The following is a 13,789-nucleotide window of genomic DNA, read 5'->3' on the forward strand; positions in this document are numbered from 1 at the left end:
CCTCACAATTTGCCATTGATCGTGTGGAAAAAGAAACAAAATGATGACAATTCTGTTCTCCTGCTATAAATATGTATGGCATGATGTAATTCCTGGCTGAATAACTTCAAATTAATGCCTAATTAGGATTTGAGACTGGAGCGTATGGAGGGGGGGGGGGGGGGTGTCGAAAGAGTCTATGAAAATCTACAAATCTTCATCACTGTCAATCGTAAAAAAAAAAATCCGATACTAGAATTCCATCGATGTCATAATGGACTTCATATTTGGACATTTTATGATTACTCTCGGCGCAAATCAGATTGCACAACCATACATTCTGTGGAGCCGGTCCAGATTGAACTGGCACAAACGAATCATCACCATATCCTGGTCTTGAGTGCAGTATATAAGTGTACCTTCCATCTTATAGCTGATCTCAGGAAAGAACGCGTTGGATGATTTTGCTCAGACCATGGAGCTACTATACAGTAAGCCTACCCTTCAACATTTTTCCACACTTTTTTTTTTTTTTTTTTTTGGGGGGGGGGGAGGGGTTGCTAATGATAGCTTCTTAGCAATTATTCTGCCCTGTGAAGTTACTTGAATGTTTCAACAATTTCTTAAGCATAATAGCATGGATACCTTTTTTTTTCTTGAGAATACTGCACCATAGACCTACATCAGGGGCGGATCCAGGAATTCCCTTAAGGGGGCACAAAGAATATTTCTGGTGCTACTTCCGGATTTCATTTCAATTTTTTCCGTTTGTCCCTTTTTGTTTTAATAATAAGTAAAGAAGATCCGCCACTGTACAACACAGCTGTTTCAATAGCACATGAGTAAGAAAACTGTAACGTGTGAGCGCGGTAAGGCTGTTTAGGCTTTCTTTTTGCGCAGAAGACCTGAGAAGACCTTTTTTCCCCCGCTTGTAAGCTCATGAAACCCGGAAGCGGGCCCCCCACTTTTGAAAACGTGGCGCCGGCGGTGAAAATACCACACTACAATTGTAGTTACATACATCTAAGACTGCCCTTGCTAAGAGCTGAATTGTACCATCCTCCAGCTCAGTTTGTCATTTATCACTGTGTTCAGATACTTATTATAAGTTACTGTAATATAATTTCGAAATCGAGTCCATGGATTGTAACTGGAGTTACCACCTGTTCATTAATTGGACTCTCTAGAATTTCGAATACAATGTGTAGTTCCCCATTTCATTTAATTTCAGGTTATTCTCAACACGCCCATCTTCTTAAATGAGTCCTTCTAAAGCAGGGGGGGGGGGGGGAGGACGGGGCCATTGTCCTAGTTTCCCCTCCCCCACACCAACACCCTCTTCACCCTCTATCTATAAGTAAAGATCACCCCCCTCGCCTTCTGAAAGACCTAACCATTTGCCTCTTATAGTGCTCTTTCATTATGCTATGAAAGGGTCCTACACGTGACAACCATTGCTCTTTGCGATGAATGAAACGGGGTAGGGGTCTTATAAAACATGCTTGAATGGTGACCTCCTCACACAAGGGTTCTCTATTTAATGTCATATCCGAGGGACATAGTATTTTCGTCACTTCTTGGAGGGAACGGCAAGAACACACAACATTGCTCACGCAGTAACCAGTAAGTGTCTCTGGGCATCAAACCCGAGCCATGATATGTGGAATCCGGCCATGGTCAAACAAAGAATGAACTTGCGCGTAGACCATCAGGCGACCAGAATGGCCGGTCAATAACACTCGATCGAAACATAAACATTTCAATGTTTTGCATTAAATGCATTAGCATTTTTTTACCATTATTGTCATATACCACCGCACGCCTTAATGACTACTTTGCCACTGTCACGTGGACGTACACTCACAAATGCTTATAATGTAATGAATTAACATACCTACATGTATTTAGCTAGCTGTTACAAACAACAAACATACACACACAAAAAAAAAAAACGCTTTTTCTGCATAATAACAAAATAAACAAACAAACAATATGCGCAAAGTAGAACTACGAACTGGTTTATAGAAAACACGTGACCCTTTACAGTATAACGTGTTCTGTATCAAAAATATGACATATGAAACGCAGCGACTTTGAACATGACATTTTAAATTGTTAATACATTGGAGAATCAAAGAATGATGTATGGACACTGTAACACACAAATTCTTTACCACATCATATTGTAATTACTCAGTGTACTTTATCATACATTATCCACCAGCCGTTTAAGGCTTGGGTAACTTACAGCGGAACATGATGGAAATTGTAAGTTGTCCTTGGGTAACTTACAGTGGAACATGATGGATATTGTCCTTCTTCGCTGATAAAGTCCATAAAGCACCCCAAACACAGGCAGATCTGCAAATTCTGATCCAACGTAGTTGCGACGGGTGTGCTAATAATATCCTGTCGATATAAAGAAGAGCGTCCACCGAATGTAGCGTAGGGAAAAATAACGAAGACTTGCCCCCCTCGGAATTCTCGTCCTTATGTAATCACTCGTTTCCTTGACCGGTGGAGTTTTCGTCCTTATGTAAGCGATCATTCTCTTGACCGCTACCCCATTTTCATCCACTTCCATTCATACATTCTCCTCTTGTGACTTTACGCTATATCGATTTTACTTAATACGGATTAGTTGTGATGTAATGTAATCGTCCTTGGGAAGAAGAGCGATTCCTCAAAATTCATCGAGGCGAATCACTTCACTCTCCAGCGAACTCACACTTCAACTGACAGCCGTATACACCTATACAAATTACTCGACGTGCATGCTATAATAGTAAGTAAAGACATCAGGGGGGCGTTTCATCAACGAGTTCGTCGCAGGTTTTCACCGACAAATTTGCTATCAGCCAATCAGACGCAAGGATTTCAGTAGCTTTTAACAGTTGTCAGTGTAAATCACTGACAAAAAGTTTCATGAAACGGTCCCCAGGACGTCATGGATTATTGTACGGTGGAGAAGATTCGAGTTTGGCAGAATACTCTCTTCCCACCATCCTTTCTCCCCTTAAGTAATATTCTCGAAATTTACCGTCGATAGTAGCGAGCAAGGCCGGGGTGTGGCTCTTGTCTTCTAGCACTGAAATAGAGGCCTCGCATTGCAATGCATTGCCTGTTATTTCGGACAGGAGCTTGTGGATTTTTAAGGTATCTATTTTGAGGGCGTTCTAATGGCCGCTAATTAAGGAACTCAAAAGAATGATAGCGAAGTAGCAACCGGCTATATTCGTAGAATTGTTTGTTATCCCCCTGCGGAAATGACTTCAGCTCCCCACGGCTTTCTGTACCTCTGTCATTCAGTTCACGCACAAACACACACACACACACACACACGCACACACACACACACTAATCTATCTAATCTTCTGTCAATTTTATTACAGTGACATGTACAGTTTATTTTAGCATCGTTTGCTTCAAGCTCAAACTAAGATCCAAGACGTAACAAATAAAAAAAAACCCCACAAAAACTGCTCAATATCGTACGAAATAAAAAAAAACAACAAAGCGAAGGACTCGGCTCATCACGATCTCACAAACTCTAGGTCTTGCAGCCTATACACACACTATACACTTTTATATAACTATAAATCCTGACACCGTCTACCAATCGGAAACAGTATAAGTTCTTTTTTATTCTTCGCTTGAATGTTCGAATGTATACAAGTCAATGTTTTTGTTCAACAGATAAGCCCATCCACGTTCCACATCTATACGTACCTTGTCAGAATAGTTGCGATGGATATTGCGAATATACATGTCGCTCCTGTTCTAATCTTGTGCCAAACAGCTGGAGTGAGTATGACCCAATAGGCCTACTCAAAATTAGTACCTTCTTGGTGCCTTCTAACGTTGCCGTGGTGCATCTCCCCACTCGGATCATGAAACGCAATGCGATGAAAGCTGACTGCGACACAACCTATACCTTACGTAACGATGTTATATCATCGTAGCGATGACACATTATGCACGATCCATGTTGCAATTGGCTTCAAACTAATTCTTGAATTTTAGTCAGCCTTACCGAGTTCTACTCGAGTTAATTGTAGGAAACAGAATGGTATGGAATGGCATGGAAGCTTTAGTTATGAATATCGAACCGAAGAAGAAAATTTTAAAAGTTTGTGACATTTTCATGTGGATATATATTCTCATATATTTATACATTGTATCATTATCAATGCATTTTCACGTAACAAAGACAGTAGCCGCAACTACAGAACTGAAGGTTATCTGACCCTGATGTTTATGACTTCTGACCCTTCTCTTATAAAGGGATGGTACATTGCAGTTTTGGTTGAGATGGGAGATTCAGATTGTAAAGTTTAACTTCTTGCAAGATAATTAGAAACCGCTAATGAAAATATCAAAGAGCATACAGAAAGAGGAATTCAGAGTCAATTTGATGAAAATTGAAATGACTGTGATATCTAAAAAGAAAGTAAAACAAAGTGGCCCTAATAAAAGGTGGGTCCCATCTTTTATTAGGATCTCTTTGTTTTGGATATATCAGCCATTTCAAAAGCGATTTTAATCAAATAAACTTCGAATTCCTCTTGAAAGATATGCTGTTTCACATTTTATTAGAGGTTTCATAAGAGGTTTCTCATTATCTCACAAAAAAAAAGTGGAAACCCGAAGCGCCATCTCAGCCAAAACTGTATCATACTTTTAATTTCCTTTTTAACACGAAATTGAGAGGAATACTTCAGCCTTCGCATTCAAACTTACTGCCGTAGTTTACTAGTATTGTAGTACCAAACTATCATGCTTTATATTACATAACATAAAGTATGATATAACGTTATATCATATTGTATTTAACAATGATGACCTCTCGAGTGTAACATTATTAGTTGAATATGTATAGTCGGTGCATTGTCAGCCATAAACGTGGGGGTCATTCCACAAGATCGACATCCATATACAGTCATACAGCTTACGATTCCTGCAGCCCGCGAGTTCGATACTAGGCAAATAAAGCCCATGAGACCGGCACCAGGTAATAACAGCCCACGAGTTTGACAGATACAACACGGGGTTTAATGTGTCGGTCTCATGGACCTTGTTTGCTTAGTGTCGAACCAAGGAGGTACTAAAGCTAGTGCCTCCTTGGTCGAACTCATGGGTTGTATAACTCGTGGGCTGTGTGACTCGTAGGCTGTATGACTCGTGGGTGACGGTCTCGTTACGTGCACCCAAAACGTATTATGAAGCGGAGACATCTAAATCTTTCCATCTTGACAAGAATGGTTGTGAACAATATTTCTACTCTGTAAAAACATTATCTGAACTTCAAAGTAGTCATTAACTCTTAGATTATGTCCTGGATTTCACAGTCCTTCCGCTGATTTGGATCGGTTCAATATGGAGAGTTACACTTGCTCTGGAATACTGCACTTGAAACATCGCATCACCCTTCTCTATCGCCTTTCGCAGAAAAAAAAAAAACCACATGTAAAACTTTATAGAATTCCCAAAATAGCATATCTTTGTTAAACATGAGAATGAAATGAGGGGTGTGGTTATAAAGTTTCCTTAGGATAAAAAGAAAAGAAAATGAAAAGAGCTTCTTCTTGATTGTTTCACGACGCGTTACTGGGACTACTGTTCTCCTTGGAAAAAAGGGTTAGAGCCGCATTAACCTGACCGATCAATACTTTTATTCGCGCGGGTAAATCCCCCAAAAGAATGCAGGACGGGCTTGAGTGGGAGTAAAGGGTTACACCGCAATGTAAGCATGTGGGCAAGGAAAATAATTAAATGGAACGTAGATGACAGTACCTTTGATGGTGGTTTCATAATCCCCTTTCATACTTCAACAATGACAGTCCGTTTTTATTCATACGTGAGCTGGGGGCCCCATAGAGTGGGCTACGCTATTATTAGTAATTTTGGCTATTTATAGAATGGTAAGCAAATTGTAGCATGAACCAGGGAGGCGGGAAGATACTACAGAACGTATGCTGTCCTAAGACGAAGGATGGAAGCAAACACACTATTTAAATGAGCCAAATAAATCCCAAATATTGTTATTACTGTATTATTATTATCATTATTATCATTATTACCATCATCATCATCATCATCATCATCGCCACCATCATATCTTCTAGCAGCTGGCACTCAAAACAAGGCTTTCTAAGAAATTCTGAGTTAAAACTTTTTTGTTTGTTTGCTTTGTTTGCGATATCTAGGAGATACCAAGTTTCTCACCTGCCTGGAAAGTGAGTTAACTGCAAGGGAGCGAAGCCAAAGAGTATGTAGGGGATGCCTAGAATGTGACTGGCACTATTTACACATGTATAGGCCTAGCAGATGGTAGGTCAACAAGTTCTAGAGATGTCTGGATTGCTTGTAGGAATTTACTAACCAACAAAAAAGAATCCAGATAAAGTTTACCTTACCTATACAAATCTTTCAATGTTACCAATATGACTAACAAGAGACATTGTAAGGAAACATGCAAGTTTCTCTTAATTCAGGGAAAGCTGCATTCTAATGTCTTTTCTTAATCATATTAGTACTTTATAAGTATATGACAGATGATATCATTGACAGAATCTTGGTTTGGAAGATTTTTTTGTTTTGTTTTTGTTTTTGTTTTTTGTGAGCAAATCTAAGTATTCTGAAGAAATGTAGTAGAAAACTTTATTTTAAGTATATATGACACACATTTAGATATTCCTTTGGCCATGTGACATAAGTGATGACCAGTAATGATTATGAATCATTACAAATAACATGCATTTGCATTGCATATTCCCTTTAATGAATGTCCCATGGGAACAGCCGCCTCTTTAACGTGTTAAGTCCTTTGGGGAATTTGTGAGGGAAACCTTAATCTTGTTACAGGGATGGTAAAGTATTGGTTAAGGTGAGGAATCAGCTTTTAATCTTATGCAAGATACTTAGACACCGCTGTATGAAATGTTAAAGAGCATACAATATTCTATGATGAATTCAAATTTATTTAATGAAAATCGCTTTTACAATAACTGAGATATCAAAAAAAAAAAGTAAAACAAATCGATCCTAATAAAAGGTGGGTCCCACCTTTTATCAGGATCGCTTTGTTTTGGATATCTCGGCTATTTCAAAACCAATTTTCATCAAATCAACTTTGAATTCCTCTTAGGATTGCATGCTCTTTAACATTTAAATAACATGTTTTTTGAGTATCTAAAAAAATAAAAATAAAAGGTGAATCTTCATCTCAACCAATACTACGAATTGGCTCCTTCCGAGTTTCAATGCATATCTTTATATACCTGTACCGAGGAATGATTAGATGGACTTGGCGAAATTAATCAAACCTGCACAAAATGAAAAATCACAAAATTTACTGAAACATTCATTCCGTTTTGTTAATACACGTATACTTCCCCGTCAACTAAGACATGGAATGCTTTTCGGCTGTGAGTGGAATTCCTGAAACACAAACCAGCAACTGAACTATGTGTCTCATCTAAAAAGATGGATAGGTAACATCAAACAACAATGACAAAACCACTCATCATTCGTCTGCATTTTCAATATATTTGGGTATCATTTGCATGTAATGTTGACCAGGCTACAATCAAATTCATGATAAATATTCTTTTGTAACATATAAAATTACAGTGAAATATCGACATGTTCATCTTGCACATTGTCACTGATAGGTATAGCATATCTATAAGTTACAAGTACACACAAGAAGTAGGCAAAATATGTATATACAGTACATCATACGATAATACCTTGTCATACATGTATTTGACGTAAAGACTTTGTCCCTGTAGCAAAATAAGCAATGATATTGATCCTCTTCGCTGCTGATGGTAAGAGATAGATGATTTTATCCAACAAAAATTATATTCTACGTTTCACAGCTGTCTCTGATACATTCTTCCCACGCTACAAGCTGGGAGACATTGTAATAATCAGATGATGCACATCTTACGCAGTGGCATTTCCTAGGCCTACATGCACTCACTATGAATACATGCAGCAAAATCACCATGTACATTGTATCAGTAGATGTAGCCGCAGTCACACGTATAAAATAGCGGAATGACGATACCACTCCAAATCTTGAGATTTGCTGAGTATCCCGCTAATCAGTGTTATGTGCGAATGCCGCTGTTTTCTTTCCTGTCTATCTCTGCCATCATGTTAAAATGGCAAGGTTACATGATACACCATGATTGCTCATCTGCTCGATCGCATAAACATATTATATTAGGCAGACATTAACACCTTGTGTTGCTGTTCAATTATTTTGCATGGACAAAAGAAACAGACACCAGCAGTTTTCTTTTCATCCTTCACCACAAATTTGGCGACTCTTGAGCTGTAAAAACGGCAGGTAGCCTATCTCATATACATTATGTAATAATGTATCCTATGAAATGAATGGACAGATTGAATATGTGAATAATGAATACATTGTCCCTTTCGTTAATGCCGGCTTGATTTAGCCATGCCATGCGACAAACACGCATACAAGTGCATTGAAATGAATTTCCTTTTGTACTGAATTTTTCAGAGCTAGACGAAGATGGAGAGGTTATTTCATGGAGTGCTGTCCTTCCACCTTTACATCTGACAGCTGTTTGTTTGTTTGTTTGTTTTTCTTCAGTAAATGTTCCCTCCTGTACTAGGATGCAATCATATCCACATTCAAGTTGACTTTCAGAGACCAAAATCAGAGACAGAATTTGCGGGGAAAAAAATGGAATGTATTTAAAGAGTGTTATAGAATTCCAAATCTATGATATTTTGGCATCAGAGTGCTACAGTTGTGGAAATAAAATGGGGCAATGACGTTGTATCTTCAAAGGATTCAGATTGACTTGCATACAAATCTGAAGTACAAGTTAGAGTATATCACCTTTCTTTTTGTTTCATGAAATTAACTGCACACATTGAATAGCCTGAGTTGTAATGAATGATTTTTCATATTTGGAGGGAGTTAGGTATCAAATTCTAGGCAAGTGACAATGCTTGCTTCTGACAAAATGCTCAGTATGCACACCAACGGGGGAGTTGTGCAAAGATGATGTCATAGTCTCATCCAATTTGCATATGATGGTCCTCAAAATGGCATTGAATCGAACTATTCTGGGAGAGTGACTTTATTTATGACCTCAACTTGAACACAGCCTGGGCAATGGCCTTATTGCGTGCCGTTCACAGCAAGACAGAAACAAAGCACGAATTCACTGTGAGATGATTGCCACATGCCATCATGTCTGGCTCACATCTTTTACCACCATGTCAAAAAATACATTTGAAGAGTTTCATCGCAAAATGGGTTAACTATGAAACAACATTTTAAAAGAAGTCCATCATCAGATAGTGCACATTTAACCTCTTCAATGATACCTCACATGTTGCACAAGGATTATTCTTAACGCTATGATAAGAAATATCCCATATTTTCTTATCATTTTCATTGTATTTTTTAATTTCATTTCAGCAGGATTAACTGCAATTATTTCATTAGACAAGAATGGAGTTAATTCCTTTTGCAAATCAAACTCTTCATTTGTATTGTCAATACTACAAGAATTGTGCACCTTCTCAATGTTCAAAGATGGGTCCCTCATCTGCTCTTTTTTCTTTCTTTGTCAAGTGCTAGGTTAAAATCGCTCTATAGAGACAAAGCAGATATCAATTGATTCTGGCAACGGTGATGTAATACCCCTCAATAACAATGTGTGCAATCAGGTACAAAAGGGCAGTGTGAGATCCATAGTGTCCAGAGAGTTGAACAAAGGACCACAACAATCTACTCACTCTATGGCATAATCCTCTCACACCCAGGTGGCCTACTATCACTGTAGTTCTAACAGTGTTTGAGGTTGGGGATGGATACAATGCCTGACTGAGTTGTCAGTGTTTCTGTTGCACAATTCTATATCCGAAAGACTTATCAGTGTCTTTTATACTCCGGTGGCAAGGAGGGGTGGGCTAGTTTGCAAGTCTGAAAGTTAGAAGTGATGGAATTGTCATGAAAAGTATTTTAATCTGCAGTATTACACAAGAAATGGCATTCTGCCTACATACAGCATATGAAGAATAAAACAACAGGCACTCTGCCAGTGCAGACCTCCGCCACGCCAATAACTCATTTCCACCCACACACGCATGAAATTTCCAAATAAAGAAGCCTTTTGTTACGTTATCAGCTTCCATACAGCTGTGCGGCACCTTGCCTAAGCAGAGCAAGCGGTTAAGTGCGCATTTGTAAACCTCCAGTACGCACAACTTGAACCCCAAGTTCGTTGACCTTATATGCCATAAGATAAAAAAAATCCTACAAAAATCCATATTCCCAGATCACTACCAAAAATTGTTCATCTGTTCCTTGTGTTATCATTGACTTTTCCTGCAAGTTTCATTCAAATCCATTCCCGACATTCTGACTTATTTTGCAAACAGGCAAACCAATGCCGATGATCACTTACATTGTAATCTTCTCCTTCCTTAGCAGAAGTAATTACAAGTCTCATGCAGGCTGCAAACAAGCAAGAGCCATTTACTGATAAAGAGTGCAACTATATAATGTGGATGAATATTGAATGGTGAATACGATACAAAAATATACTATTTTCAATCTATGGTACAGAACATTTTCTTTCATATTTTACAGATATGCATCACAATGCAATCATATACAGGAATTGTCAAAAAACATGTTGATATATTCCACGATTACAGAGTGGTGCTTGACGGAAGGACTTCTTTAAAGACACATTGCAGGAGCTAAACGCAAGATAGGTGTGATATCTGTCAAAAACAAGCTCAATAAAATTCAATAAACACCACCTCAAGAATAACAACTAAATAGACATAAACCCTCACACTGCTAAATACCTAAAGGACAGATTTTAAATTTTTGGAAAGAAAGAGAGAAAAAAAAAATTTTAGTCACTATATTAGTGATATACATAGTGTCTGATGTTCTTATTTTGATATGAAGTGCAGAATTTATTGAGAAACAAGGGTAATATAATATGTATTACTATGAGACACTCGGAAAGCAACATGGATGTTAATATCAAATATAACTATACTCCCTCTAACTAGTCTTATACAAAAGGCTTTGGCACGAGCACTCCAAAAATGCCACAAGATTTTTCCATCCCATGCTTTTTGAATCATTTTCAGACCAGGCGTTTTCCTTGACCTACGGACACAGCTGACCCTCTGCCATACTGACTAGTAACTGGGGATAGTATGAGAATCTATTCATTCCCTATTTGGAACTGACCGATCGCCGGAGTGATTTACAGTGTACATGTATTGGTTTAATGCAAGACAGCACCCTACCATGCACTTACACGTACTTTCCCACACAACTACTTTTGTGGGCAGTTGCACTCTGCAGTGTGCTATTGATCTGAATTACTCAGAATGACAGTAATATGTACTTCTGCTGCATTTTGGTGTACTTAAATCTTTCTTCACTTTTCTTTCCTTGCTATCCACATATCATCAAACATGCTGATATTACATGTATTCCAAACTGAGGAACAAATACATATTCTGTATGGCTTGTTAGCATCTCACACTGGTACCAATCATTTAAAGGAACTATGCAATACAAATGCATGTTGACTTGACATTACTTATGAACCCCAAAGAATATCTGAATATGTTTCATATATCTTATTATATTTTTTCTCCTAATTTTCTTCAGAAAATTACCTTGAAAAGCCCACAAAAAACCTTCTGAACCTACATTCGTTTAATATCATCATTTTTCAATCAAGTGCTAATTTGACTAATAAAAGACATTGGAATGCACCTCTCCCTACTCCAAGTATAATTTCACATTCCCTGCAATGTATTTTGTTACTTATATTAGTTACTGGTAAACATGCAAGTTCTGCTCAATCTAGGGGAAGGTGCATTGCAACGAGTTCTGTTAATTACAGTACTTAACCAGTGATTGACAGATGAAGGCATTGACAGAATCTTAGTTTGAAAGTTTTATTTTTTTTTTTATTTGGCTGTATCCGAATTATCTGTAAAAAAATAAAAAAATAAAATGAAGAAAAATGACAACAGAATATAAGGCACACATTGGAGATATTCTTTTGGCCAGATAAGTAGTGATCCAGGTATTCTAAATTGATAGCAGTCAACATGCATTTGCATTGCGTAGTCCCTTTAACCTATTCCCTGCTGGATTTTGTGGTAACTACACAATTCTTGCAGGATGCATCAGCTTTATGTAGACAAATAAAAGGGCCATTCTACTTACATGGTGTAGTTATGTGGAACATATAGATTCCATCGACATACACACATTTGTAGTTTCCAAGAAACGCTGTCAGAATCAGATGACAGCTCATCCCCCATAGACATGCCATATTATTTTCAGATGTTGTTCACAACTCAACATATCCAATAGCTTCAAACATAGTCTTTGAGGGCCTATCTTAGACAAATCAACGAATGTTTATGAAAATACATGAAAAGAAATGTACCAGATAAACATGAGACATGGTATTAGGGGATGCATAAGAAACCCAAGATTACACTGTGGTAACAGATCGAAAGCTATGATGTGATTGATGTTAATTTTGTTTTTGTTTTGATCCCCGACTGTAGCAAATGCACGTGAGCAAAACAAAATAAGAAGCTAGCATGAGAAGGTATACACAACAACTACCATTTACCTCAAATAAAATGAACGATGGCAGAGAGAGAGAGAGAGAGAGAGAGGGAGAAAGAATGACAAAAAAACAAAACAAAACAACAAAATGTTGGTACTAAATGCCCATCAGCTCATTACTGTTCAGCTTCCCAGACCATGACTGTGTACAAAGTTCATGAGACCTTTGCTGCATAGCACAGACGTTGGCCATCATCCTCACAAATTTATTGATTTGCCTTGAAGAAACAATGACCATAATTTCCTTTTTCTCCCCATGGTTTGTTCCGTGGAATCATGGAAAACCTGCTCATCGAATGACATGGTCCATCTCACATGATTTCAGCTGACAGTAAACAAAACACAGACTCCTTGCCAACATGTAGCCCTGTTGAATTATACATTCTGTGAGCTACATGCTCGTTTCTTCAAAAAGTCACAGATCCCCCGGTAGTTCGGCTTCAGCTCAGTCGACGATGTGAAAGATGAGTTCCAGGATCACTGGAGCGCCCTCGTGCTGTGACACGGCGCCATGTACCACTGGGATCAACTCATTGTCCAGGTTGTTCATGTACTGAGGCGGGAGAAGGTGACCTTTTGACCCTGACTCGTATCCCACCTGTATCGACGTTAAACAGACAGACAAACACACAAAGTCATTCATCATGTCTTCCTAAGGGCAAGTGAAGTAAGGCATCCTATTCACATGGCCATGGCTTGTTTTATGTATAGGTATCCCAAGTTTTGACACCCACATAATGTCCACAGAATATTAATTTTCAAACAAATCTGCAGGCATGAAACAATAACTTTTTTATTTTGTTTGCTTACTTTTTTTTAAGGACATGTCCCTACATCATGATGTCCAAATGCACCAGTATATCCTTCCTGATGGTAATTTTCATATTCTTACATTGGCCCATAATTTTGGATGATCGCCCCATTTCACTCCAAAACTCATTGAAGTCAACTCTGAAATCCTATCTGTTTTAACCTGCCACAAATGTTGCACTAATGTCACCTAATTTGTGCACAGCAATGTGAGCATGCCTATAAGCACAGTACATAACTCGCTCACTCAGTGAATCAAAATGCTGTGAGCACTTCAGGTGACAGAATTTGCACTTCATGAAATAACATCAAGATCAATAT

The 13,789-nt window shown here is 38.2% G+C and overlaps 1 protein-coding gene across 1 annotated transcript in view; it reads right to left on the reverse strand.

Moving 5' to 3' along the window:
• Positions 1–12,986: 12,986 nt before the first annotated feature.
• LOC139710905 (uncharacterized) overlaps positions 12,987–13,789 on the reverse strand; it is a 54,054-nt gene continuing 53,251 nt past the window's right edge. The window contains exon 16 of the mRNA XM_071622826.1: positions 12,987–13,256. Within this exon, the coding sequence (XP_071478927.1) occupies positions 13,104–13,256 (153 nt within the window). The 3' untranslated portion in view covers positions 12,987–13,103. The remainder of the gene's footprint in view (positions 13,257–13,789) is intronic.

The sequence above is a fragment of the Diadema antillarum genome, unplaced genomic scaffold, assembly GCF_040938485.1.
Source record: "Diadema antillarum isolate AM-2024a unplaced genomic scaffold, OU_Dant_1.0 seq00001584_RagTag, whole genome shotgun sequence".
NCBI classification, from domain to species: Eukaryota; Metazoa; Echinodermata; class Echinoidea; order Diadematoida; family Diadematidae; genus Diadema; species Diadema antillarum.